Source organism: Panicum virgatum, chromosome 4K, assembly GCF_016808335.1.
Source record: "Panicum virgatum strain AP13 chromosome 4K, P.virgatum_v5, whole genome shotgun sequence".
Taxonomy (NCBI): Eukaryota; Viridiplantae; Streptophyta; class Magnoliopsida; order Poales; family Poaceae; genus Panicum; species Panicum virgatum.
In genome coordinates this window covers 44545877-44572785 of record NC_053139.1, presented here as the reverse complement: position 1 = coordinate 44572785, position 26909 = coordinate 44545877, and the positions used below count along the sequence as shown (strand labels likewise).

General features: G+C 46.1%; 4 protein-coding genes and 1 pseudogene across 4 annotated transcripts; 2 read left to right on the top strand and 3 right to left on the bottom strand.

The window, feature by feature from the left end:
- The first annotated feature begins 485 nt into the window (after positions 1-485).
- LOC120704272 lies at positions 486-2659 on the top strand. Its single transcript, XM_039988597.1, has 2 exons — positions 486-2392; positions 2477-2659. The coding sequence occupies exon 1, from the start codon at positions 655-657 to the stop codon at positions 1147-1149; it is 495 nt and encodes a 164-aa protein (XP_039844531.1). The 5' UTR covers positions 486-654; the 3' UTR covers positions 1150-2392; positions 2477-2659.
- A 6240-nt stretch (positions 2660-8899) lies between these two features.
- LOC120702269 lies at positions 8900-11277 on the bottom strand. The gene is made up of 5 exons (XM_039985989.1): positions 11229-11277; positions 10569-10646; positions 10363-10467; positions 9581-9771; positions 8900-9487 (listed from the first exon to the last, which is right to left on the bottom strand). The coding sequence occupies exons 1-5, from the start codon at positions 11275-11277 to the stop codon at positions 8900-8902; spliced, it is 1011 nt and encodes a 336-aa protein (XP_039841923.1).
- A 6-nt stretch (positions 11278-11283) lies between these two features.
- On the bottom strand, positions 11284-16686 carry LOC120704269 (uncharacterized protein C05D11.9-like). Its single transcript, XM_039988595.1, has 10 exons — positions 16207-16686; positions 15551-15648; positions 15309-15424; positions 15005-15232; positions 14244-14359; positions 13628-14173; positions 13058-13166; positions 12209-12765; positions 11723-11905; positions 11284-11633 (listed from the first exon to the last, which is right to left on the bottom strand). Exons 1-10 carry the CDS (start codon positions 16635-16637, stop codon positions 11435-11437), a joined length of 2583 nt encoding a protein of 860 aa, XP_039844529.1. The 5' UTR covers positions 16638-16686; the 3' UTR covers positions 11284-11434.
- Positions 16687-16924: 238 nt separating this feature from the next.
- Positions 16925-19263, top strand: LOC120704271 (annotated as a pseudogene).
- A 1532-nt stretch (positions 19264-20795) lies between these two features.
- On the bottom strand, positions 20796-22340 carry LOC120704270 (acyl-[acyl-carrier-protein] desaturase 4, chloroplastic-like). Its single transcript, XM_039988596.1, has one exon. It carries the CDS (start codon positions 22180-22182, stop codon positions 20980-20982), a length of 1203 nt encoding a protein of 400 aa, XP_039844530.1. The 5' UTR covers positions 22183-22340; the 3' UTR covers positions 20796-20979.
- Positions 22341-26909: the final 4569 nt, after the last annotated feature.

Here is a 26909-nt window from a genome sequence, read left to right as displayed (position 1 = left end):
GCAGCTGGGCACTGCCGGAGAAGAAGGTGGGAAAACATTAATCAATATTTTAAAATATTGTTTTTAAAATATTAATTCAATATTTTTAAAATATTGATTTAAATTTTTTAAAATATTAGTTCAACATTTTCGAAATGTTGGACTTTATAGATGAGTTGGTTAGCCATCTTCCATGCGATATGTAGAAAACCCCACAACTGAGTGCCATCTGGCCTCTCTTCTCTCCCATTTAAATTAATTATAGAAAAATATAAATCTAAAAGTATAATTTTTTTATTAAATTATATCATATCATATGTTCAGATATCCTCATGTGAAGTCCAATAATCCACTTTTCAAAAAAAATGTGAAGTCCAATAATTGAATTTTATATTTTATATTTTTTGTTGTCATTTACTATAATTTTTCTTATACAGAGAGAAAAGTTGGTAAAAGAACTTTTTTCGAAACGCAGGCCGTATGTATGACTGTTGGTGGCCCAATGCCGTAGCCCACTTGACCGCTTTCCTTTTCCTTCGCGGCGCAGCTGCGCAGTGCTGGCCATTGCAAGCTTTGGGAAGAAGAGTGGCCGCCGCACCGAGAGGGGGTGGGGAAGACGAAGGGGGAAGGTTTGTGCCAAGTGGGGAGCGCGCGGCCGGGCCGCGGCGACTAGCAATGGCGCTCGAATCGGGAGGCGACGACAGCGCCAGAGCGAAGAGGCGGCGGGTGGACGAGCAGGGGGAGCAGCGCCAGGAGATGGCAGCGGGGCGGGAGGCGGCCCCGGTGGTCCGCATCTCGGCGCTGCCGGACGACCTGCGGAGGCGGATCCTGACCCGCCTCCCGCTCAAGGACGCCATCCGCTCGGGGGCGCACGCGCAGGAGTGGCGCGCCATCCACCTCCTCCCCGGCGACAACCCGACGAAAGCGCTCCGCTCACTGGAGAGCGTCCCGCGCCGCCGCCTCGGCCGCTTCTCCTTCGTCCTCGACAACCAAATGCTCAGCCCCCGGCAACTCAAGTGCTTCCTCGCGTACGCCGCTGGATGCCGAGTCGAGGACCTGCACGTCGAGGTGGGCCATCGCTGCCAGAGCCTCGTCTTCCACCTCCCGCTGTCGAGCCCCCTCCTCACGCACCTCTCGCTCCGCGGCGTCGGTCTCCCCAACATGTACTAACAAGGGCGCCCAGCCCTTCTATGCTCTCGAGGTCATCCGCCTCCACTCCGTTCGCTTCAGCCAATCAACCTTCGGGAGACTGATGGCACTGTGCCCCTGCCTCCACACCCTCGATCTGCGCCGGTGCGACTGCAGAGACGTGTTGAGCGGTGCCGGAGCCTTCATCCCGCCGGCGGGCGAGAACTTGAGGAGGATCACTGTCGCAATGTGCCACGCCTGGGAGACCAGGCTGGACACCCTGGCGGAAAAAAAAATGGAGTGGACACCGGGTCCATGGGAGCCCCCCGTGCGACCCCATCTCCGATTCACGCCACCTGCTCACGAACCAAATCCAACGGTGACGGCTTCTGTGCGGGAGGGAGCCGAGCTGAGCCTTTCCTACTATCTTGCGAGGGAGAGAGCCGAGCTTGGGAGCCGTGACCTGGGCAGGCGAGCCGTCGCCGAGGGATGAGCACGTTGCCTGTGCCCCCTGCCCCCTGCGGGCTGCGGCCTTGCCCCCTTCGCGACCCCCCTGCGCCTCCCTACCCTGTGCTGCACGCACCAGGCAGTGCTTTATCTCCCCGAGCAGTCCATCGCCGCCGCTTCCGAGCAGACCACCGGAGTCTCCTCCCGGCCAAGATTTCGGCCACCTTGCTGATCCCCCGCCGATGGCAAGCCCCAAAACGGAACCCCCTCCGCCTCCTCTCTATCCCCCCCCCACTCAATCGAGTCCCTCATGCAAGGAATCGACAGTAATTTGGAGCACCAGAACCACCGTCAGCCATGGATGTGCGAGATGTGGAGTTTTTGCATCTAAGCCATTCGGAAACAAGGTAAATAAATGCTAGTTTTCTGTGTCCTGCTGTTTTTGTGTATAGCCCCCTATAACTTTTAGCAGTCTTCAATCCAGCCCAAACCATGTCCTTTCGTAGGTGAGCCGAGCGAGAGAGCACGGGCGGAAGCCGAGCGGACACCTTGCGCGCTCCCGCAGGCGTCGGATCGGGAAAGGCGACCATCGGGCGTGGGGGCGCACGGGGGCTCCCATCGAATTTTTTTCCCTGTGGCGGTGCCTAGCCTCCGTTCTTTCCGCTTCAGCGGCACGTTCCGCTATCTCTTCTGCCTTCCGAAGGACGCCGCGCTCAGCGAGCTTTACATCTGGATTGTGGAGCCAATACCCACTGCGTATGCTCACTGGTTTTATGGAGCCCTCCCGGATAATCTCTCCGGCCTCACCGTGCTCACCATCTGCGGCAATACCCTCAGGGTAAGCAAGCTCCTTTGTGTTGGACTCCATTCCACCTAGTTTTCTTGTCAACTAGTAGTTCATAAGTTGTTTGGTTGTAAAAAGGCAATTCGCCGATGTCCCCAGATGAGCCACTTCAAGAGTTTGAGAGAGCTACAGTTGCTCATGCTTGGAATGGATATGGATAACCTAGCTGACATTTACCTGTTTCTCAAGTCTTGCTACTGTTCCAATCTTGAGAGGTTATTTGTGCAGGTTAGCATTTTTTACTCCTTTCTGAATCACTTCGCTTAACTCCGCCTATGCTGACTGGAAGACTCTCTCTCCTGAGTCGTCTCAACATAGCCGGTCCCAAGCCCGGGTAAAGGAGGAGGGTTGCGTTAGGTTTTGGCAAACCAGTATAAAAAATGGTGCAGCTAGTGAGTTACTTGTTGAGGAAGGCTAGTCCCCTACATAAACTGTTACTAGTTTCTCCCAATGTTACTCCGCTGCATGTGCCTGGTGTACAAGAAGCTGACCTTTTTCTTCTCAAAGAAGCTTTGGCCAATGGACACATTATTGTCAGCAAGTCTGATGATCCAGCAACTCAACCATTTCATTCTGAGGTCTTTATCAAGGTTTAACTTTTCGTGCCCACCGATTTGTGATCCTATAGATCCACAACATCTGAGCAATATTGACAATGTATGAAGAAATGGCACTGCCTCTATAACTTCTTTTCTTCAATTCTACTGTCTATGCATGAAGTAATCTAAATGCAGGGTATTCCTGCGCATGCTTACCACTTTCATTTCGCAATTCAATTTGTGGATGAATTCGTTGTAGCCGTATATCTGGAACAGTAATGGTGTAATATGGTGCCAGATTTTGCCAGTTACTTTCCTTTTTGGTTTGCTAGAATCAGATAAAAGATTGCATTACTTCGGCCTGGGCATTGGGGATTCAGTTTGTTATCTTATATGAAGTGCAATGCTCATATTCAAGTACTCCCTCCGTCCCACAATATTGGCATTCCAAGCATTCAAAATTTGTGTCACAATATAAGCATTCCTAGACTATTGTGGGTCCCACTAGCTATAGATTCCACTGCCGTGCTGATCCATCGAGTGAAAAAAAATCCCCAATCTTCTCCTTCTCTCCTTCCTCAGTCCCCCACCGGCCCGATCTCCTACTCGTCTCCTTCCTCAGTCCCCGCCGGCCCTCTGAGATCTGCGTGACGGGGATGGTGTGGCAGAACCACCTGAATTATCTTGGCTCAAGTGCGCAGGCCAGCACCATAAAGGCAACACCGGCTCAAACGCACTTCAAACGGAATAATTCTTGGTTTGTCGGGTAACGTCCCGATACAACCACCGGTTCTCGGATCGAACAAGCATACCCCGCACGAAGTCGAGTCCAGAGATATTACAACCACAATTTTACAACACAGGTAAAGTAATGATTACAAACCAGTTCAAACCATTATTACAAAACCAACTTTAGTAAAACAGTTATACAAGCCTTGATTGTAAAACTTCAGAGTTAAAACAGCGGAAGATAAAACACGACGGCTGCAACACGTCGCAAAAGTATACCAAGCTAGCCCAAGTAAGGTATCACTCGTCAAGGTCATTGCCGGCCGAAGACGTATCCCACTCTACGGACCAGCCAGGAGGCAAAGAGCAAGGATAGGTCAAGCTAGCGATTTGTTCCTCAAAACTCATACCTGAAAAAGGGTTTCAACAGTAAGGCTGAGTATTCTAATACTCAGCAAGACTTAACCGTCAACGGGTATACGTAGCCCACTTTAGCTAGACTATGCAAGGTTCTGTGAGGCTCTGGTTTTCCTTTTGCTGAAAAGCAATAAAGAGTAGGTCCTTACTTTCAAGTTTTAGCTTCCAAGATTCTAGTTGATTAACCATTCTATGTAAGCAACTACTATCCAATCATGGTAGAACTCTAAGCAAACATCAAGATTGATCATAATATTATTGCTCTTATTACTCTGTGTGGCAAAGGGATCAAGCAGTCCCAAACTGTGAGAAGCAGGCGATTCGAATCGAATTTGTTAACCTGGCCAGGCAGACCTAACACACACGTTTGGAACACCGTCGGGTCGTTCCCAAACAACCATTTACCTTTCTTTCCGGCTTGTGGACAGAGTCACTCTCCCCGGCTACAGGGCTCCAAGGTCCAACCTTGTCCCTCCTAGCCGTAGTGTTGCGCAACATAAAAATAAAACCTATCCCTAAGAGAGAGTGAGAGGTATATCCACTCCCCGGTCAAATCGGCTACTAGGCTTACCGCGTACCATATTTACGGCATGTGGCTAGTACTTTCAAAAACTTAACCACCGCTACCACACATCGCGACCTTAGCAAGTTCATCAACACAGACGGGGTCTCACACAAGGTCATGATATCGAACACAACCCCGTCCGTCGTCCTTATATTGATAACAGAAAGTAAACAGACAATTCCTATAGAGCTCGCGAGTGACAGGCAATCACTCGACTTTTACCGGTCCTATAAGCTTAGCAATTATTGGAACTCAGGTTTAGTGTTCAGTACATAGGTTCCTAGGATCATGCATCTAGGGTTTCAATTCAAAACCTAAGAACTGTAAATGCACAAGTAAGTAAATGGTATTAATTTGAAATATAGGTTATGTCCGGGGCTTGCCTTCTCGGTAGTCACTAACTATTTCAGCCCTGGGCTCTTTCGAACTTTGGTCCGGGGCTTCAGTTAGTATAGTAGTGTTCGCTTGAGCTTCGAGATCACCACCTTCGGAATCCGGGATCAGCTCGTACGTCCCGTCCGACAAAGCAGTCGTATCTATATGTAATGCAAGAACAGTATTATAAACACACTTACGATGTAGTGAAGCTAAGCAAACAAAATTAAAACACACATGGACAATCATTTATAGAGTAGTTAACTAATAATTCTAACTACACAAGGCATCATGATCAACAGCACAAGAAAGCTATACTAACTTCCTAAACAAGTAGTAGTAGTTTCATAAAGCAATTAAATCATGGTTGGTTAATAAATAAACAACTCAGAGTACAAACAGCAATAAATTTAGCAAAAAATTACCCTAAACAGAATATGAACAGAGTAAGCTATTCTATAAATTTCATGCCAAAACATGTAGTCATTTATTCATAACAATTCAATCATTCAGACCACACCTAGAACAAGATTGAATTACACAGGTTAAGCTAGAGCAAAACAGAAGCTACAAATTTAACAGTAGGCCTACACAGGGATGAATTAGCTACTGTGAATTTTTCATGATTTTATCTACACAGAATTAATTCTGAGAAAATAAACAAAACAGACATCAGATTAACAAGATTCATTTTTAGCTCCTGTTCTATTCATGAACTGGGGCTCAAACTTCATGTACAAGCTAAACTATTCAAAAAGATCACTCAGAAATATTTTCATGATTTATCATCAGCATAAACTATTTATCATAATTAAAGTCTACCAAATAAGGATTAAATCAAAGAAATAGCTACACATGAGAACTGACCACGAAATTTTTATAGCAATACTAGAGTTACATGAAAAAATTACCATAAACATTTCACTGCAAGACATGGCTTTAATTATCAGTTAAGAAAAAGATAAAACAACTAGACTTTATTTACCTAGTGACACAAATCAACTTGTACAGCAAAAACTTGCAACAAACACCCAGCTTATTATGATTCTACTGCAAAGAGCTACTCTCAAGGATTCTAGAACAACTGGATTTGCTATTTTACGAATTTTCTACAAATTTCTATTGAATTTCAAAGTTCACTGCAAAAATTACAAAGGAGCCCTTGCTGCTACTATTCATCTGAGTCTACGGCTATTCAAATAACCCCCTGGGGTTTTGATTCTTCTCAACCCGAGGTCCTTGGCCGGGTCAGAGAGGGGGGCGGTGGTTTGACTAGCGAATCCGGCGTCTAGGCTCGCCGGCGGCGAGGAATAGGTGGTGGAAACGCTAGAGGAGACCGAGGCGGAGCACTGGGTACCCTTGGTTCACGGAGAGATGGCCGGAGATGGGCGGTCCACGGCGGACAGGGAGACGGCGGTGGAGGCAAACGACGGCGAGGGTGTTCTAGTGGGGATTGAGCGAGGAGAGGTGGTCGGGGAGCTGCGCGGGCTCACGGTGGTGCTCGCTAGGGGGTCAGAGCGGGCGGAGGATGGCTGCAGTGGCGGGTCGACGGCGGGAGTGGGCTCGCCGGCATTGCGGGTGGAGCGGCGGCGTGTTCTGGGGCGTCGGAGGGGGAAGCAAGCGAAAGGGCGAACGGAATGGGGCGCTGGGGTTTTTGTAGTGCCCGTGCGCGCGCTAGGAGAAGGCGGCGGCCTTTGCAGCGAGCTCGCCACCGCGGCGGCGAGGTGGCGGCCGCGCGGGCGGCTCTGGGCTCGGCGGGGCGCATGGCACGGTAGGGGAAGCTCCAGCGCGAGGAAAGGAGGGCGGTGGGATGCTCAGGCGCGACGCGTGGAAGCCACGAGGAGCAGGAGGTGGCTTGGGGGCGGCCCTCCACGGCGGCGTCGGCGCTGCACTGCACAGCGGCGGCGAGAAACAGAGCAGGGTAGCTGGAGGAAGGGGAAAAGGACCCAAACGCAATTTCTGAAATTTCCAGGGACCAAACTGTAAAGCAGAGATAACTTTTAAAATAGGGCTCAAATGAAAAAGTGCCCAACATGAAAGTTGTTCAACTTTTCAAGATTTACAACTTTGATGTTGTGCAAAAATTTATTTGATCACAGATTGAAGATCTAATTTTGAAATCATAGGAGGGATTTTGAATTCCAATGAATTTTGTCTTTTTCAATGCAAAATCACTTTAAACTTAGACTTAAAAGCAAAACTTTCTGCCATGTAATAAATGCACTGAATTTTGCAAAAACACCCTCCACAAAAGCAATATATACACATTCAATTCAAATAAAACTCTAAGAATGACCCTACATTAATTCAAAATTACACAAAGGCCCTTATAAATTTAAATTAAGCCCTTGTTCAAACAATTCACACATGAAGCATAGCAAACAAATGCAGTTTTTATTGTGCAGACACCTAGGGTGTCACAGATGGAAGGAGGCCAGGGGCGCGGCGGGAGGCGCTGCGCGCACTGAAGGCGGGAGCGGCGGCGGCGGCGGCCTCCTCCCCCTGCTCCGTCAGCCGCGCGGGGGCGCCTCCTTTCCCTACTCCAGCCGGCCCCCTCCTTTCCCTGCTCCAGCCGGCTGAGGCACGCCCGCCCGCGCTCCTCCCCTTCCGCGCGGGGGCCCGCCGTGCTGCCCTCCTTGACGGCGGCGGCGAGAGCCGCTCAGCGCTGGTGTCCCCGGGAGCTCCCGACCTTCCGCCGCTCCATTATTGGCCTCTCACCTTCCCTCCAGTCACCTCCCCTCCCTCCCCATGGAAGAGACGAGTGTTGAACAGCGCAGGCGCCAGCGAGCTGAGCGACACCAGCGGCAAATTTTTGAGCGGCGGCGGCGGAGCATTCCTTTGGCGCGGCGGACCAAAGCTGTGTCACGACGGAGGGGAGGTCATGAGGCGGCGATGCGTCGTGGTATTGCGGCATTGGCGTGGCTCCCTGACGAGGACGTGGAGGTGACATCGGCGCCGGATCTGGAAGCGCCGCCAGTGGCGGCCGGTGAGATGGTTGCATCCCCAGTAGCTGATGCGGCGTCGGTGGGAGCGGCCACAGAGTCCACGGATGTTGCTGCTGCGGATGCGTCGGCGGGAGTTACCGGTGCTGGCGCGGTGGCATCGGGACTAGAGGACGGGTGGTGTGCGGGAGCAGCTGCAATGGCGGCGGGAGGCACGGCGTCGGTGGCTGCTGCGGCTGGGGCGGGAGGCGCGGCGGCCCCGGCTGCTGCAGAGTCGATGGGAGTTTCTCCGGCCTCGGATTGTGCTCGAGTGATTCCTTTTGAGGATGCGCTCAGTATGCACGACGCCATGGAGTTCCATCTTGGAGGCCGCCACTGGCTCGATATCGTGCCTAAGAAGAGGACCTCCAGGGACTCGGTGTGCAACCGGCCAAGCTGCGACGACGGTTCTGCCTGAGCGCCTTCATCAAATGGGTACTCGACTACATCTATCCTTCATGGCCATAGCTTGCAAAGCAATGTGACCTCTTTTGAATGATGCTCTGTGCAACGGATGATGCTCTGTATATGGATGGTGCTAGTACTAGTAGAAAGAATAGTTGAATGTTGTAGCCGATTGGATCATGCTTTTGTCTATATATATGTTGACATGTTTAAGTGACTATGGTGTTAACTCATGTGTATGCCAATACAATCAACTGCGACTTCGTTTCAATTCTTTCAAATGCATGATGGAATGGTTTAGTTGACATAATTCATGGTAATTGTGCCGAAATAGTTTAGTCATTTACAAAATGAGTTGTGCCGCCACTTCCAAAATGCCTAGGCTGCAATGTACAAAATATATCCAGCAAAAGACCTACTCCTAGCCCACCTTGTCCCAACGATATCTACAACAAAAGATATATCTACAGCAAAAGACACTCTTCCTTGATCATGCAATAGCCAGTTGTTGTAGGACAACATGATATAGCTCTGGATCGACACTAAGGCTGTTGGGAAGCATTCCTGCAGCCTCTAGCGCATCCTTGTTCATATGGGGGATCTTGTAACCATTTCCTCCTCCTTTTTTCATGACTTCTATCATGCACCCTTGTAGAGTCAAGAAGACATTTCTAATTTTGGATTCATCATAACTACTGAACTCTCTTTGCACATTCTGAATTAAATCATCCATGTTCTTGGACTGTGTAAGAAAGGTCTTGGATTGTAGGGAGGCAAAGAAACCGAGGTCTAGAATATTCAAATCAGGTGAGTTCGGTGGCTGGTTGAATATGCGAATGTCTAGCCCTGTTTGTTGAACAGCAAGACGAAATGCTTCATCATTTGGTTCTATGTGTGTGCGTGCGTTATCTTGTTGGATCCAGATTGTCTCTCCTCTAGCTTCCCGGGGCCACTTTGCAACAATAGCTGTAAGAACCTTTGTGATAAGGAAGCTTCTACTAACATCCCTTGTCACATTGATTGGCTTGGTGATTTGAGTACCCTTTTCTCTATTTTTGCTCCTTCTTTGTGCTGGTTCCTGAAACATGGGACAACAGAATCAAATTGTCAACCTTGGTTAAACTAAAACAAAGAAAGTCTGCAATCAACATTATGACTACACCTATCTCACAAAGGGCCATATGCCTAGTTTGCCATCAAAGTAGCATGTCCCTTCAGCATCATATCTTGGAGTAGTTACTGCACATAGGAGCATGCATTTAGGAATAGAATTCTTGTTATGGATTGTTCTCAACGGATCCTCTTCCTCGGGCAGCATGTAGAACTTCTTTGCTTTTTTTGTGGTGTTGAACCATTTCTCATCTGTGTGAATAATATTTTTCATATCAATAAACAGCAAATACCACCGTCTAGCATAGCTACACAATGTTGCAGCCGTGCCTTCTTGTTGTCATCTCTCAAATATGGCTTGAGAGTGTTAGAGTGTCGACGTATCTTGCCTTTTTTCAAGCAGCGGTGCAGAGTGGACCTTGTCACACCTAGTTCATGAGCTAGAGCCCTAAGAGTGGTCCTTTTATTCAAAGGTATTGTTGCAATTCTAGCCAAATCAATGCCAACCTTCTTGCGACCACAATTTTTTTTCCTTTTGCATGTTATATCAACTGGTACACCTGCTGCAAGGCACTCCTTTGCTGTCCTCCATATAGATTGCACATAACACCTATTAACATCAAACAAATTGGCTACTATTGTGGTGGTCCTTCTTTTCAATTTGCCATTCACACTCCGAGAAAGTAATGCTTCATAAATCTCTTGTCTTTCTCTGTCCGACAGATTCTTCCTTTTATTCACCATGTTTGCAGGTTGAGGTTGGTTGCCTATGAGATTAATTTCATTTCAAAGTTATTACGTGATAATTGCTGAAAATACACTATTTTGCAATATTGGTTTAACCTTGTTCAATATGTTCTTCATCACTGAACCCATCGAGACCCTCTTCTTCCAAATCATTGTTCACATCAAAGCTGGTTGTTTCATCAGCGGCATTGAACGCATCATCTACATTGACAAATCAATCAAAATTTCAGAGGTACAACATTTACATAAAGTCTCAAATTCTAAATTTGCTGAAACTGAAATTTTTCATTCTTTGCATGTACCTTGATCACTAGACCCTTGGAGCTCCTCTTCCTCGAAGGTAACATGAAAATCATATGCATACCCAGCAGCATCTTCATCTACATGGTAGCAGTAACAAGAAATGTAAGAACTGTGGTGATGCTAGAATGTTGGTGGTCCAGAGACCTTATGTACTCCTGCGCTGTCATTTTGCTTTTTGGTTGTTTGAACTTGCCACCAGCTTTTTTGGCGCATGCACCCACCTGTTTTGGCGCATTAGTAAATTGTGAATGCCTTTTGGCGCTCCGTACATCGCTCCAGTGAATGGATGGGCTGCTGGTCCACAGTGTGTGTTGTACTTTTGTCAGTGCAATGGAATACTTTACTCTTACATGCGGTGGACCATAGAATATCTTAGGGGTACATGCGTCATTTTAACATACTACTATTTCTTGCATTTGAATGCTTCAAATGCTAACATATCGGGACGGAGGGAGTACTTTCTAGATCTAAAGTTTGCATAGTTAGTAATATTTCTAGATCTAGAGTTGACATAGTTCTTTATATCTATTTTATTTTGTCAGGATCGGTCCCCAACGAATAATGAAATATGATTGCACTATACTGACTATGAGTACATATAATTATCAGTACCAGTATCCTTTGTAGTTCTTTTAGCAAAAAAAAAAGTATGTAGAAACCCCACTGTGGTACATGGTAGCGCTGGATATCAAACACAACATTCACCATTTCAGGTATACACAACAATGCAAAATTGAATTGTGAAGCCATAAGCACTGACATAAAGATGATAATTCTATCAAAATTGCGATAGTACAGTTTACAGACTGCTTCAGTTTGCAGCAAATTTTGGCAGTGGGTGAGAAAACATCATACAGGTTCCAGACTACAGAAATTCTAGGTCTGACTCTTGATGTTCCAGGATGATTGTCGCCAGCGCTCGTCGGTAAGCTGCTGATCTTGCATTCCTGACAAGGACACAGATATCTCTGTTCTGCAAGTTTTCATGCGCCCATTGCTGCCGCCTGAGCAATGCAAGAAGCTTCGCCTCACAGAATGCCACTGCAACAGCATCTTGCCCATTGCTGCAAAAATAAGTGAAATTGAGTGTCATTTGGAGTTAACATACAGCACTGTACCAGAATGAATAGATGGGGCAGGGTGATCTAGTCACCTTCCGTGGACGAAACCACTAGTAACAAAGCCTATTGGCCACCGGAATGCATCCCGTGCGGCATCATCTTTGGGCAATTGAAGGTTGCCGATGCTAGGGTCGAACCAAGAGAAATAGGAACAAACATGGGACTGAGGGAGCTGGAGTTCCCATTTTTCTACGCATTCGTCCTCTTCCTCTGATCTGTTCCATGCATGAAATGTGATTAATTTCTTCAATAACTTCTATTATTTGTTTCTTATTACCACCTAAGAAACAATACTGCAGGAAACAGATTATCGAAGATATATTTAACAAACACTTAAATCAAGCATGTTGTGGTAAAATGCCAAAGTATCCTTAAGATTGCTAAAATATATCAATTATATGTGACCTAAAATCACATTTACATTCCAGAAAGGACTGATACACTTTCTTGGCATCGGCAAAGAAATGATCTTAAAAAGCTCTGACAATATGTATTAAAAGGACACATGGGATACTGACCTTATTTTCCAAGCAGGAAGATCTGAAGGTAATGGGGCACAAACAACAGCACCCTCTTCAAAAGAACCTTCCTTGAAAGCTCGGATCAGAACTCTTGTAAGGCATACGGAACATGCCATTTTGATGGTGGCATTAGAAGTTAAGTTAGGTTTGTCAGTATGTGTTATCATGTCAGATGACAAACTCAGATATTTCATATCAAATTCTTTCACATCTTGTCTCAATATTTGGATGGTTCTTGGCACACGAAGTTGCAAGGATGCAACTTTTGCTTGTGATGGTTCTGCATCTCCAGATTCGGAATTTACAGACGAATTTTTGGGTGGTACGATATTAGCCCGCACTAAGTCATCTACTTCAAGACCACTCAATATGCCATCATCTTTGTGAAAACAAGCCATAATACAGTGCCATAAAGGTGGCACAGGAACTATTGGAGGTCTCTTGGCAGCAGGGCGGCACTCAACTGCTTTATCAAAAACAGCAGCTTCCTTGGACATATATGATGCATATGCTTTGCTGTCTGGATAATCATAGGGAAAGCATGGCATTCTGAACTGCATTAAGAATATGTCAGTGCATTAGTAGTATTAAAGATAATATAAAAGAATCATGCTGCTAAACGAGCTCTCTGCTCCTTGAGGAACAAATTTCACTATTTTACTGCCTCTGCACAACAAAACGTAAGACATCACCTTTCCAAAAATGATAACTTTGTTGCTTAAGTACAAAAGATTAGTATTACAAATTTGAGGGTTCATCAATATTTTACCATGCTGCTAACTCAAGAAAAGCAGTAACAATTGGAAGCAAACTAGCGTCTGATAACTGGCCGATTGTATTGCATACCTTTGTTGCAATCCACCGTCTCTCTCTTAGGCCAATTACGTGTGCACCATGAGATACTAGAAAAAGCCAGAAAGGTTTCACCCAACTCAAAGGTAAAATGATAGACCACCTGCATATTTATTGAATGTGGACAATAAGACAATCTCATTAACAGGATGACATGACAATAGAATATAAAAATCACAAATTCATCATATATTAGAAAGATTGGTGCACCAACTCACTAGACAAACCACAACACACATTATTTGGAATGCAGGACAGACAAGACATGACATTTTCCGCCAATCTGAATAAAAGCGCCATAAAACCGATGATAACAGATCTTGAATTATATTTCTTCTAAGAAGCAAACTTAAATCTGAAACGGCCATGAGATCTGACTCAGGTGTAACCATAGGAAGGCAAACTCACTCATAATTAGGCCACAAACTGGATGCAACCATGCCAATGGCCCTTTCTTTATCATGGAACAATATAGAAGCTACCATAGAAGTTAACAGTTTATTCATATGCTCTTGCAGAAGGACACCTAGCCTGACATATTTGAGGACAAAAGATAGATCTTACCCTAGAGAGGGCATTCCCTTTTTGGCATGTTTCAGGAGAACAACTGGGCAGGATCGACTGAAGCTATCATTCTCTTGCGTTGTTTGCCCTTGATCATTTCCAGAATCTAGGCAGAAAAACTTTATGCGGTCACGTTGCTTCTCCGTACAAAGAACCTCCTCTGCCACAGGAGGATTTATGCTTTGACTGGAGTCCCACAGTTCTCTACAGTCAGAAAGGAATATATCATGCTTTCCAGGGTGCATCCACATCGATGAAAACATATTTCCGACCTCAGATAGCGCCTCATCAGTATTTGGAACTACATCTTCCAAGCCTTCGTTCTCCTTGTCAAGTGAGACCAATTTAGAAGAAGAAACTGTTCCCTTGACAGACACCTCCCTGGGATCATGAACTATCATGGATAGTATAGCACGAGGCTGAAGAATTTCAGCATGATCAATAATGGATGCTTCCAAAAGATGAGGGACAGTAGAGGAATCCGGGGAAGTATCAGTTGATGTGGACTTCTGATTTGTATCAGGTACCATGTTAATTTTGTTTGCTCTGCATTTGTTAAAAAAACATAAACAGCCAGCCTTGACATCATTTTTCCTCGCTGATAAAAGGCACTTACTTGATCGGATGCAACATCTTCTTAAGAGATTGCATAGCCTTGAATCCCATGACTTCCAGCCTAGCAATTTTTCCCTCTAAGGAGGAAAATTTGACCACACCACCAGAATCTTGAATCTGCAGAGAGCAAGAATGGTATTACAGCAAGGAAGAAATGTATTGGTTAAGCAGCAGTAAGGATTACATATCACAAGACAAATTATGCTACCAATTAGCATCTTAATTGCCCCTTTCAGATCATTAAAGACAACAATTTTTATCCTAGATATGGAGCAGGTGGATGTACCTTATTAGGACATAAAAAATGGGAAACGCTACCCTGTCAAACATGGAAAACAAAATAACTAGTATTTTCTGATCTAAGCACAACACTCAACTAATGTGTATGTTCAGGGAAGGCAAGCAATAAAAAAAAGGCCAAGATGTTTTCTTTTGTTTTTCCTCCTAAACCCCAACGATGGTGCATCCTAGTGTTATCTTTGAGTAGAGCACAAATAATCTGAACAGGAAATACAAATACAATTTTACTTGGATTTGTAAAATAAATTAAGTGACAAAAAAGTATTCTACAAAACTTACGTACTCACATACACTAGAACTATAAGGATTTCTTTATACATGAGTGAAACTATCAATTGAGCAAGCAAACCACCAAAAGACTGCTTTTACAATCTTAGCGCACTAAAAAACTCTTCTATTGCTCCCCAACCAAACCGAAGAAAACTTAAAGTTACAGCCTTATATAAGAAATAGAGGAAGTACCTGTCTCTCACATGCAAATCTTATTGCACTAAGCCCATCATCAAGTGCAACAGGATGGATCCATATCCACAATTGGCGTCGTAAGGAACTTCTGCTTTTTTCATCAAAGCTGTGAGCAGTGGACAGATCTCCTTCAGTCTCTGACTTGTCATTTTCTCTAGAGAATGGGCGCCACATGTATGTTACTGGTCCAACAATCTGAGAATGAAGACTCCCAACATCCCAAAGCTGGAAAGAACAATTAAGTCATGGTTGTCACTCCAAATACTTCCACCCATACTGTCTGTGTTGAACATGTAAATACCATTGCAGTCTCATAGCAAACACCTCGCATAACTTGAGCTTGTAGATGCTTCAGATCAGGTGTTCTGTCTGAAGGAGAAGGGCGCAGAACCATTCTGAGAATGGATAACAAGGAGTCTTGGAAAAGTGAGCCAGGACCCAAGAAGATTGTTGAATTATCAAATGACAGAAAACATTGATAACGGGTACCAGGAATGCAGGAAAATTTTATAAGTAATCAAGGGACAGAGGATGGTAACAGAACCTCTGGACCATCTAGCTCAATTGGAATGAAGTAGCTAGAATCATGGACAATCGTGCCGTTCTTCAGCCGCTTGAGAACACTCCTTGAACCCCTCCCTCTGCACAATGGAATGCACAAACATGTTACTCATTTGAATTCAAATGTATGATCAATTCTTAGGCAAAAGGGTTTAAATTACACCAACATCCTACATATCACACCATACAAACCAGAAAGGTGAAATTACTTATAAGTTATAAAGGATTTCACTGCAATTAACATGCAGCAGCAAAAGGTACCAGATGCGTCATCTCACAATATAATTGCATTTTCAGACTGGTCCAGCTTCCTCCACCATGACTGCTCATTTGGAATTAACTCAAGACTCAGGAGTAAAGCCAATGTTACTTCTCTACGAAACACCAAAATGATCTACTATATTTGTCAATTATCACTAAATATATGCACAACTCTAGGATTTTCGACGTGAGAGTTAGACAGTGCTATTTCTGAAACGATCCACTTAAAATGTGCAGTACAATTGTACGATTTTCTTCCTGCACGGACGGCCTACTAATCTAGCAACCAAACAACTGAAATACTGCCTCTGAGATTCTAGCGCACTGAACAAACACCCTTCCTTCCCCCCTCCTCACAACACATCGCCGTTTCTCACCTCCCCTGGGCGCCGACAGGCAAGATGAATCCCCACCGCCTCTCCATGGAGAACCTCTTGGCGTGCCACAAATGCGTGCGCAGCCGCCGCGCGCCGTCGCCGGCGACGGAGAACCCCTCCGCGGGGTTGCCAGCGAGCTCCCGCCGCCGCCTCACCCTCCTCGAAAGCTTCCGCGGCGCGGAGCTCCCCTCCCCCGCGGAACCCACCTCTCCGGTCCCGGCAGCATCCTCCCCGCTCCCGCGGCGGCGGCGCTTGCTGGGGAGGTGCCCCGTGGTGCGGCGGCGCGCGGAGCGTGGCTGCTTCCGGAAGCGGCCTCCACCATCGTCGAGGCGGGCGGAGACTGCGGCGTGGAGGGACCGGAGCTCCCCGGCGCGGGCCGCCGCGAAGCGCCGCACCTCGAGCTGCCGCGGCGGCGGCGGGACGCCGGCCATTGGGTGGGAGCCAGGGAGGGTTTGCGAGGGCTTAGTGGTGCTCTTTTGCGGTTAGACCCATATAAATTTTTGTGGGCCGCACACACTTTGTTTGGACTGAACGAGGAGGCCTCTCACATATTCTGGCCCAGTTCAATATCCCAGCTTCTTTAGCGGCGCGGCGCATCGGCTGCGGGCGGCGGCGGCGGCGGGTCAGTGGGTGGGAGAGTGAGGTAGGGTTTCCCCGAAATCAGAGCGGGAACGAGAGGGAAATGGCGATCGACTCCGTCGGCGAGGGCGGCGGCTGAGCGAAGAGGCAAAGGGTGGATGAGCAAGGGGACGGATGCGAAGCGGTGGATGCGGATGCGGCACCGGTGGACTGCATCTCGGCGCTGCCGGACGATCTGAGGCGGCGCATCCAGACGCACCTCTCGCTCAAGGAAGCGATCCGCACGGGGGCGGTCGCGCGCGGATGGCGCGACCTGTGGAAGGGCCGGTGGGAGCACCGCGCCTCCGTCGAGCTCCACCTCGGATCCCTCGACGACCTGCGGAGGGAGCTCGACGCGCGAGCCGCACCCGCGCCGCCGTCTGGACCGCTTCTCCCTCGTCGTCAGTACCCGCAAGATCAAGTCCTCGGAGCTCCGGCGCTTCACCGAATACGCCGCCGAGTGCCGCGTCGAGGACCTGCACCTCGAGACGCAGAACAGAACGCTCGAGCACAAGCTCAATTTCCACCTGCCGCTGTCCAGCCCACAACTCGTGCACCTCTCGCTCCGCCGCATCGGCATCTCCAACATGTACTTCAGGGGCACCCAGCCGTTCCGCGCTCTCGAAGTCATTCGGCTCCACTCAATCTCAATTGGCCATGCGCCTTTCAGGAAAATGATGGCGCTGTGCCCCAACCTCCTCACTCTTGACCTGGACCACTGCAAATGTGGCAACTCTTTCTACTCTATACCGCCGAACCTGAGGAGTCTCACCGTCGCGTACTGTAATGGGATCACGAACTTTGAGCTTGTGCCTAGCTTGCGCTCCTTTCGCTACAGCGGTGACTTCGGCAAAGCGCCCTTTTCATCCCTTCGACTGGGCACTGTGCTTTCTGATCTTTATATTTGGTTTACTTGCTCAGTATCAAAACAGTACATTATCAAGAAGTTATATAATTCTCTCCCAAAGGATTTATCGAGCCTCAACGTCCTCACCATCAATCACAATGCCCTCCCGGTAATTTCTCCATATTGAATTTATTTTATCTGGTCTTCTCACCACCTGTAACTTATAAGTTGCAAGTTCTAAAAAAAACTCGTTATTTTTACCTAACCATGCCTTTATTTATTAGGTCGTATCTTCCATGCCCAATCTCAACTTACACAGTTTGAGAGAACTACAGCTATTCTTCAAAATGGAAGCTGCCAACCTAGCTGACCTCTATGTGTTCCTCAAGACTTGCCAATGTCCGAATCTGGAGAGGCTCTTTGTGGAGGTTAACACCTTCAACACCTTTCTAAATTTCTTTGTTTAGTCACTGTCTTTTTTATTTTAACTACATCTGAGTTCTTATCTGATTGTAATACTTCTGAATGATTATGGTTCATCTTTGTAGTCCTCGAAACTTCTTTATAATAAGCCCATGGAAGGTTCTACTGATGAGGTGACGGAAGAGCCACCAGAGGATCGCTTAGACAACCTTTTGATGGTAAAGTTCATGAACTTCAACTGGTGCCGTGCTGAGGTGCAGCTTGTGAGTTTTTTGTTGATGAAAGCTAGTTCCCTGCATAAACTGTTGATAGTCTCTCCCCATGTCACCTCGCTGGATTTGCCTGATGTACAAGAAGCCAACCTTTTGCTTATCAAAGAAGCTTTGGCCACTGGCAAGATAATGCTGAGTAAGTCTGACGATGCTGCAACTCAACCATACCATGACTAGTCGAGTCAGAGCCCTATGCATAGTAATATCAACATATCAGACCATTATTATGAAGAAACCTATATGCTCCTTAATTCATTTTCTTGAATGTTACTACTAACAAATTATTGTATTTTCGTACATGCTTATTTTCCTGCCCTCATACCACTTGTGTCATGTATTTGAAATATTATCCCTATGAGTTGAAGCAGCTTCGTATAATCTCTCACAATCAAAATGGAGATGTACTTATTTCTACATCTGAAATCGTGATGCTGTTAAATGGTGTTGGTTGTCTTGTTGGTTTATTAGCTTGAGGTATCAGATTGCATCAAAGTGGAGATCTCTGTGCTTATTTTAGTATGACTTGTAGGCTTGCTCGGTTGTGCCCAGTGGCCACATATATTTTTTACTAGAAAGTTGCTCGTGCGTTAATTTATAGGGATCTACAAGATCGAGTTGTGGATGGAGGGCTGTAGACCGGCTTGCATACAAGATGAACTAAGGCCCACCTGTCGATGATAGAAGTTGGACCAAACCAAAATTAAGGTGGAAACTTTACATGGTAAATATATGATAATTTCCAGGAAGTAGCCTGATTGATATATGATTTATGAATGCTGATAGTGATGGATTTCATTATATTTTGTGACATGATATCCCTGGATAGCAAACTAGAGAATCAACTTAGCAACAAAATTCTCTGTTGCCAATATTTTTTTCATGTTTTACGGATACTAATCTGAGTAATGGTTCTATATTTCCACCATAAATAGATGAATTTTGATGTGCGCGCGCCAGGGTGGGGTGGGGTGGGGGGGGGTCTGCCTTAGCCATATTTATTATACCTCATTTGCATTGTTTACTTATCTATCTTCTTGTTATGTTGTCAAGGCTCTCTTTGTTCAATAATGTTCTTTTTTCTGTTTTGCACATCATAATCATCACTCCCAGTATACTTTACAGTATGAAAAAGGGCAGATATATTGTTCCTTTTTTTTATTGAGAAGTCTTCAGATCATCAGTCAGGAAGAATGCAAACTTTTCCATTATTTAGCACTGCATTTGTTCATGCATATGCATTCAAGGGTGGCACAATTTATGTCATTAATGTACACCCTTTTGCTGAAATGTGGTGACTTTTTGCCTAATGTGGTGTCTGTTTGCTGAGATGTTGCGGAAAAGCCGTCCAACTGAAATGATGCACCTTGGGAAAAAGAGTACTGATGTAGTCTTTTTTACTCATGATGCCATTTTTTGCTCTTGCTTTTCTGACACTATGCCTAATATGGTTTGGGTTTTGGCGTAGTCAGGTGGTCAGAATCCTGATGCTTCACCATAGTGCATGGTACACGAGCTGAGGTCTGGGGAACATAAGATGCCACTATAGTTGGTTCGTGGGTTTGGGTGCTGTTTTCTGCTTTTCATGTCCAGATGTTACCACTGAATATTGGACTGACGAAGGTGGGTGTCAGCCATGCAAGCTATTCTTGTAGGGCAGTAGGGGTGCTTTGTGGTCAATCCTATCTGCCCTGTTATTGCTAGCAATAGAAGTGAAGTTGTGGGATTTATTCTGTGTCCTCATTCTCTTAACGTAGAAGCATGTTGATTGACGAATGCCTCATTGCTACCGTGAGTTGCTGCGTGCAGTTTCTCACCATTCTTTTGGACTAGTGTTCTGTTTTGGACCATGTATCGACTCTGTTAGGAAGTGAAGGGGAAAGAGAAAATAGTGTTAATGTAATGAGTGTTAGGGACTTTATGTTAGGACCATGAGCATGAGTCTACCGATTACTTTATTCTTCTTCTTTTTTCGAAAGACCTTATTACTTTATTCTTCCTGTTGGATTTGAGGAATCGTGAGTTCGTGATGCTGCACCAGATAACCTGAATAGGGCACCCAGTTAATTGGAGAAATCACGGTCAACTCATCCCCTGAATTCTGCAGCAAGCTTTTTGCTACTGTCAAGTGGTCATGCTATCTTGATGCGGAAAAAGTTCTAAAAAAGATATGTAAGTGTTCAGATTACGGTTGTTTTAAGCTCATGTCGGGCTGGTTTGCTCGTTCTGCAGACAAAGTTCAATGACCTTTTGTACGTACTGAATGAAATTTTGTCATACGATTTAACCAACAATGAGCCACGAATTCGTGAACTGCAGAATAATCAACTGATGTGACAACAGTTTCATGAGTAGAAAAGTAGTTTTCCAAGTTTAATAAAGCACAGGAATTTGCTAATTACTAGGCTCCAGCACGATTATAAACAATGCATGTATATAATTATAAAAAGACAGTGCATATTTATAGTATTAAACATATTCAAATGCAGCCAGTCCGTCTCCATTACAACAGAAGCAGCAGAAGTTTTTTTATTAGGGAATAGAAGCAGCAGTGATTGGATGTTCTTCAGTTGAGGACTTGGAATGGGCCTCCAACCCAAATTAAAGCCCAACTGATTAGCGGATACGGACGGGCCTGTCGAACACCCAGCTGAAGCTAACGGATTGGGCCTCCATTTTGGCAGCGCGGTCGTGGGCCAGCTCCTCCATCCTGCGTATCTTGCGCGGCAGCCCGCACACGTAGTCCTGCGCGCGCCGCCCCTCGCCGGACAGGCCAGCGCCGAGCTCCGCCACCTCCCACCGGCGAACGAAGTGCTCCACCATGTCGCCGTAGTCCGCCACCGTGTACACCCCGGAGCGCTGCGCAACCGCCGAGAAGTGGTCGAAGAGGCGCTCGTCGCGGCCGTCGGTCATGAGCTCGCCGGGCATGGTGACCTTGGCGCGCATCACGGCGGCGAGCGCCCGCACAATGCCGTCCGGGTCCGCCTCGAAGGCCCTGGCGGAGGCCTTCGTGTAGGCGGCCTCGTGGCGCCTCTCGTCGGCCGCGATGACGCCGCAGATCTTGGCGAGGCAGGAGTCGCCGTGGCGCGCGGCGCGGCCTGCGGTGCGGGCGTGGGAGACGAAGGTGGCGCGCTCCTGGAAGGCGCCGTAGATGAGGCTGTGGTAGGCGCTGGAGGGCCGCAGCATCGTGCGCATGCCGCGGCGGAGGAGGTGGTGCACCGTCCTCTCCACCTGCCGCATGTCGACGCGGCCGCACAGGTAGAGGTAGCGGTTGAGCAGGTCGCCGTGGCGGTTCTCCTCGGCGGTCCAGCCGCGCAGCCACCGCGCCCAGGCGTGGCCGTCGCAGCCGGTGGCGTCGCTGCCGCCCGCCACGCGGTTGCCCATGCACATGTAGGTGGGAAGCCCCTCCTCCGTGATCATGTTGCCGACGAGGCAGACGAGGAGGTCGTCAGGCACGGCGGCCGCGCGGGCCTGGAGCTCCGCCACCTGGCTCCGCTGCTCGTCGGCGGAGGCGGCAAAGGACGGCAGCAGGTCGGCCGGCTGCCAGGCCGCCTCCACGGGGGTGAGCAGCGGCAGCAGATGCTGTTCCACCCACCCGTCCTCATTCAGGCGCTGCATCATCAGCTCCTCCTCATCACGAATGGCGGTCGCGGTGGCCGTCGCTGCCCTCCGGGCGCAGCTACGGCGGAGGAGGTGTGCGAACGAAGAAGAGCGCTTCTTGAGCAGCAGCATCGTGCTCGGCGTCTCTTTGCAGCTGAAGCATCGCTTCACTGACAAGGTTGATGGTGCCAGTGCCGCCATCGCCATGAGCCCGGGCATATCCAAGTTTGCTACCTATGTCTACTGAATTTGTTTACGTTTTGCTCGATCTGCTGCGCGTACACATATGGATGGAGGATATATATATATATAGAAGCATCAAGCATGGGAGGCGCTGAAGTGCTGAACTTATTCACACCCATCGCAACACAGCTGAAACCAACAGTGCGTACCCCTATCACAAATAGCTGTCGCCATTTTTGTTTTATTTTATATACGACAGCAACAACTTTATCGCTATTGTCTCTTATTATTGTATCTATTATGAGTCTCTTATTGTTCCTATCATTTCCAGCTTTGAATAAATCCATGTGTAACCGAGCAAGGCCTAGTAATCTGGGTACTTCGATTTTTATTACCTTACTCCATAATCTGAGTGTGTTTGAAGCACATCTACATCTGGTTTTCAACTTTTCATAATCTATAGCTGATTCAAACACCCTCGAACATCTATCTCTCAAGTACGATATTAATGTGGCATTGCAACGCCGGCTGCAGGAGTTCAGTTACAGTTGCACTACGTATGAATATAATGCAGCTAGCAGTGAACCGAGCCAAGACTGAACAAGCGTGCATCAGTGACAAACTGACGATGCAGATGTACTGCAACAACGTTATGGGATAATTTGAAATTGCCCCATATGTACAGAGGGAGAGATCCGTATCCAGTCCTTAATTGCATTGAAACCAAGAACATGCAAAGATAAATGTCTTGGTTCATCAATGGAATGCAATTAAATGCAGAGATAGAAGAAATGTACAGTGCGCCATTCAATTCAATTCGCTGGCCGGGCTAGCATGGCATTGGCATGGCAGCATGCTCCATGCAGCAGTGCTACTGATCGTGGAGTAGCTAACTAGCTACTACTACAGAACTACTATACACGAGTACATGAATAGGAAAGCAGTTGCCTGACAAGAAGTTAAGAAACAGTCAAGATAGTGTCCTGGATACTCGTCCCCGCACAGCCGAGCACTCCAATTTTTCAGCCGTCCGGTGAGGATCCAGCGGCTGGTGTTCATCTTCTAGCTCTAGCAGCAACTAGCCAGTGCCTCTCGTTCTCCTGCTGCCGTAGCGAGTAGTCTAGCTAGGAAGATGAAGCTCTTCTCTCTGCTGCTACTGCCTGCGCATTTGCATGGAGAAATTGGAGTGTTGTGGAGCTTTTCCATTCCATGCTCCCTAGCCGCATCGACACAAGTATCAAATCTTTCACCTGAAGACGGCAACAATTACAGTATTTCGATTAAATCATTAAATCGAGTTAGGGTTTCACTCTTATCACGGCCCGACTGATGCAATTGCACGGTATGTGCGATGAGCACGTCCACGTGTTAGCTTAATTAGCCTCTAGAAAGTCAGCTTAATTATATCCCAAAATGCAGGGTACCAGTTGGAGAAATTCATCTGTCTCGGCTTTATTGCACCCATAACTACTGCGCACCAAACACTCTTCTTTTTTCTAAATTATGGCTCCCCTCATCACACGGTAGCTTATTAATTAGTTCTCTATAAATAAAAGCCCATGTGGAGAACCAAAAAACACACCGTATCATCTAGCTATCCTGCCGTGTTCAGAGTTTCTTTACCTAGCTAGTGTGATCGATATCTAGCTAGCACCCAGTCCAATAATCAGAAATAACAGTCGTGCTGGGTTTACTTTTTTTTTTATGGAACAGGAGTATATTATATTGAAAAGAAACAGCCGAAGAAAAAGTTTACAACGGGCGCTCAAGAAACAGTCGTGTTGGGTTTACTTACATGAAGTCAACATGTTTAAACACTGAATGCCCATGCAATATATCTTCTCCATCTTTTTCTTGAAAAAGAGGGTGTTTAACTGATTATTATCCAAGAATATATATGAAGTCAAGTCATATATACATTGCAGTTAGGGTCGAACTGAAGCAACAGTGGATACTAACATAGATGGATACACAACGTGGGAACCAGCTTGGTACTAGTCAATTCACTATCGAGCTGCTGCCAATCACGTTGCTTGCTAGTAAACCAAATTGTTGTGGCACATGTGCATGCATGTCGTGATATTTAATTGCATGAGCAAGTGGTTTTTGTCGATTTCATGAACGGGTATTTTTGTCAATCAATCGAGCTAGCTGCTATCTAACTATAAGTAGGGATATAAGCAGTGACAAATCTAGCGCACACATGTAGAGGGGGCTCATCTCCCCCTTCTTCTTCTTCTTCATTCTTTCATCCAAAAAATGGAGGAGAGGCTTAGGGGGTATCCATTGATCTTAGAGAGGTAGGGATCCCCCTAGCCCCCCCTATGGATAAGTGTTACTCATGAACTAAGCGTAGCTTAGCTGGTGAGGTTTTGTGGTGGAACTGCCCATATGGGTTCGAGTTCCCAACTCACACGAGGTGCTTGCATTTTACTAGATTTAACCAAAGCTCGATTGTTTTTTTGATAAATTGGTGTTAATCCTACTTTGCAATGCAATTGTGATTATACCTTCATTTTCCTTAACTTTATGATTTTGTCCGTGCTATTCACAAGTCAACGTGATTTTGTCCATGTTCAACACTATTTTGCCTTTGTTTTGACTCTTAACTAGGGGCAAAAAACATGTTGACTAGGGATTAAATCACGTTGACTTGTGAATAGTAAGAGAAAAATTACAAAGTTAAGAAAAATGAGTGTAAAATCACAGTTGCACTGTAAAGTAGGGACAAGAACACAAATGCTCCTTTTTCAATAAGCTACTCAATTACGTTAACATTTACCAGTTTAGTTCATTTTCCCCTAAATTAATTATGTGGCTTTCTATTGTAATTTATTTTACAAAATTTTGAGCCGACCCAACGACCTAAAAGAAAGGAAAATTGCATCCCTTATTACAAGCAAGGACAGTACGTAATATTCACGCATTGGATTGAGCTCACATATATTCCTACATGCATGTGACGGGAATTAATGAGTAACAAGCTTTTCTTTTTATATAAAAGTAAAAGATGAGGCTGGTGAGGCTATATCGAACTGTAGATGGTACTTCATTACAAAGCATACGTACATGATTTCCTAAGACATGGGCCATCATACTCTGATCTGAGATCTCTCATGACTCATGGAATGGACCACCTCAACCTATAGAAGCTCATTAATGGTTGGGCGCCTTTCACCTCCTTTTCAGTGCTCGGGCGACAGGCAGACAGTCCAGCCATTTTAAAGCTTCACCTTGCATTGATCATCACGGGCAACCACACCTATGGCTGCATGAATTAAGGCCGTGTTTAGTTTGATAGGGTGTAAATGCAAAAAAAATTTGCGTTTCGAATCTTCTCAATTTAAAGCACTAAATGAAGTCTATTTATAAAACTTTTTGTACAGATGGGTTGTAAATCGCGAGACGAATCTAATGATGCTAATTAATCCATAATTAGCCGAAGATTACTGTAGCATCACTGTTGCAAATCATGGATTAAGTAGGCTCATTAGATTCGTCTCGCGATTTACAGCCCATCCATACAAAAAGTTTTATAAATAGATTTCATTTAGTACTTCAAATTAGCAAGATTCATTTTCACTTTAATGTGTTTACGACTTTTTTGCGTTTACGGGGTGGAACTAAACACACCCTAACTGCGGCGTAAACACTGCATCGGCGTTGAAATTTTTATCCTGGCCTTAGAGCAAGGGCAATAACCCAGCCGGCGAGCGGGCTGCACGCGCGGCCATGCGCCCGCTGCCGTGCCTGGTGCCGGCTGCATGCTGGCGCAATAACTTATTCGGTCCCACAAGCAGAGAGCACGAAGCCTTCAACGCCCGGCGGCAAGCGAACAGCCCGCTTTCTTCTCTTTCTTCCCTTCTCTTTCCTCCACCTAGAATTTAGCTTTCTTACTACCTCTTATAATACTTGCTCTTAGGCGAGGCGGCAGCAGGTACCATGGAGCCAGCTGTGTGCTGACGTGCTTTCGGCCTGTATGTTCAGAACTTCCAATAATCTTCACACCACCACATGGGGTGCCTTGCACTGTCCTTCCATCGTCAGCTACTGAGAGGTTTTTCTTTGAAGAATGCTTAGCTCCCTTTTCATATAAGGGGCCGTTTAGTTGGAAACGCAAAAAATTTTGCGTGTCACATCAGTACTTTGACCAGATGTCGGGAGGGTTTTTCGAACACTAATTAAAAAACTAATTTCAGAACTCACTTGAAAATCGCGAGACGAATCTTTCGAGGCCTTTGACCGCATCATTAGCATATGTGGGGTTACTGTAGCACTTATGGCTAATCATGCACTAATTAGGCTTAAAAGATTCGTCTCGTCGTGTACATCTAAACTGTGTAATTAGTTTTGTTATTTAATTATATTTAGTGCTTCGTACATGTGTTTAAAAAAGAGGTGAAAATTTTTGGGAACTAAACGGCCCCTAAAATGCTACTCACTCCTCCCTCCATTACAAATCATAGATCATTTTAACTTTTCTAGATACAAAGTTTGTACTATATGCATCTAGATATATAGCAAAAACTATGGTTCTAAAAATACAAAAATGACTATAATTTAAAATGGAAGTTGTACTAGTTTCTACACGCGCCCGGTGTGGAAGATGCGGACCTTTCTCTGAAACAAGCTTTGGCCAACGGAAAAAAAGTAGTCGTAAGAGAGTCTGACTATGCTGCAACCCAGCCATTTCATTCGTTCGGAGATCTTTTATTTGACCATATATATGTGAAGGAACTAGTACTGTATTGTTGCATAGCCTC

Excerpts from the sequence above, each read along its gene's own strand:
- LOC120704272 (XM_039988597.1), top strand. The coding sequence starts at position 655 with ATGGCGCTCGAATCGGGAGGCGACGACAGCGCCAGAGCGAAGAGGCGG.
- LOC120702269 (XM_039985989.1), bottom strand. The coding sequence starts at position 11,277 with ATGGTGAATGTTGTGTTTGATATCCAGCGCTACCATGTACCACAGTGG. Across the intron at positions 10,647-11,228 it reads CTACCATGTACCACAGTGGG|ATGAAGATGCTGCTGGGTAT; the intron begins GTTTCTACATAC and ends GCTACCATGTAG. Across the intron at positions 10,468-10,568 it reads CCAAGGGTCTAGTGATCAAG|ATGATGCGTTCAATGCCGCT; the intron begins GTACATGCAAAG and ends TTGTCAATGTAG.
- LOC120704269 (XM_039988595.1), bottom strand. The coding sequence starts at position 16,637 with ATGGCCGGCGTCCCGCCGCCGCCGCGGCAGCTCGAGGTGCGGCGCTTC. Across the intron at positions 13,167-13,627 it reads AAGGGAATGCCCTCTCTAGG|GTGGTCTATCATTTTACCTT; the intron begins GTAAGATCTATC and ends ATAAATATGCAG. Across the intron at positions 11,634-11,722 it reads AGTGGTTTCGTCCACGGAAG|CAATGGGCAAGATGCTGTTG; the intron begins GTGACTAGATCA and ends TTATTTTTGCAG.
- LOC120704270 (XM_039988596.1), bottom strand. The coding sequence starts at position 22,182 with ATGCCCGGGCTCATGGCGATGGCGGCACTGGCACCATCAACCTTGTCA.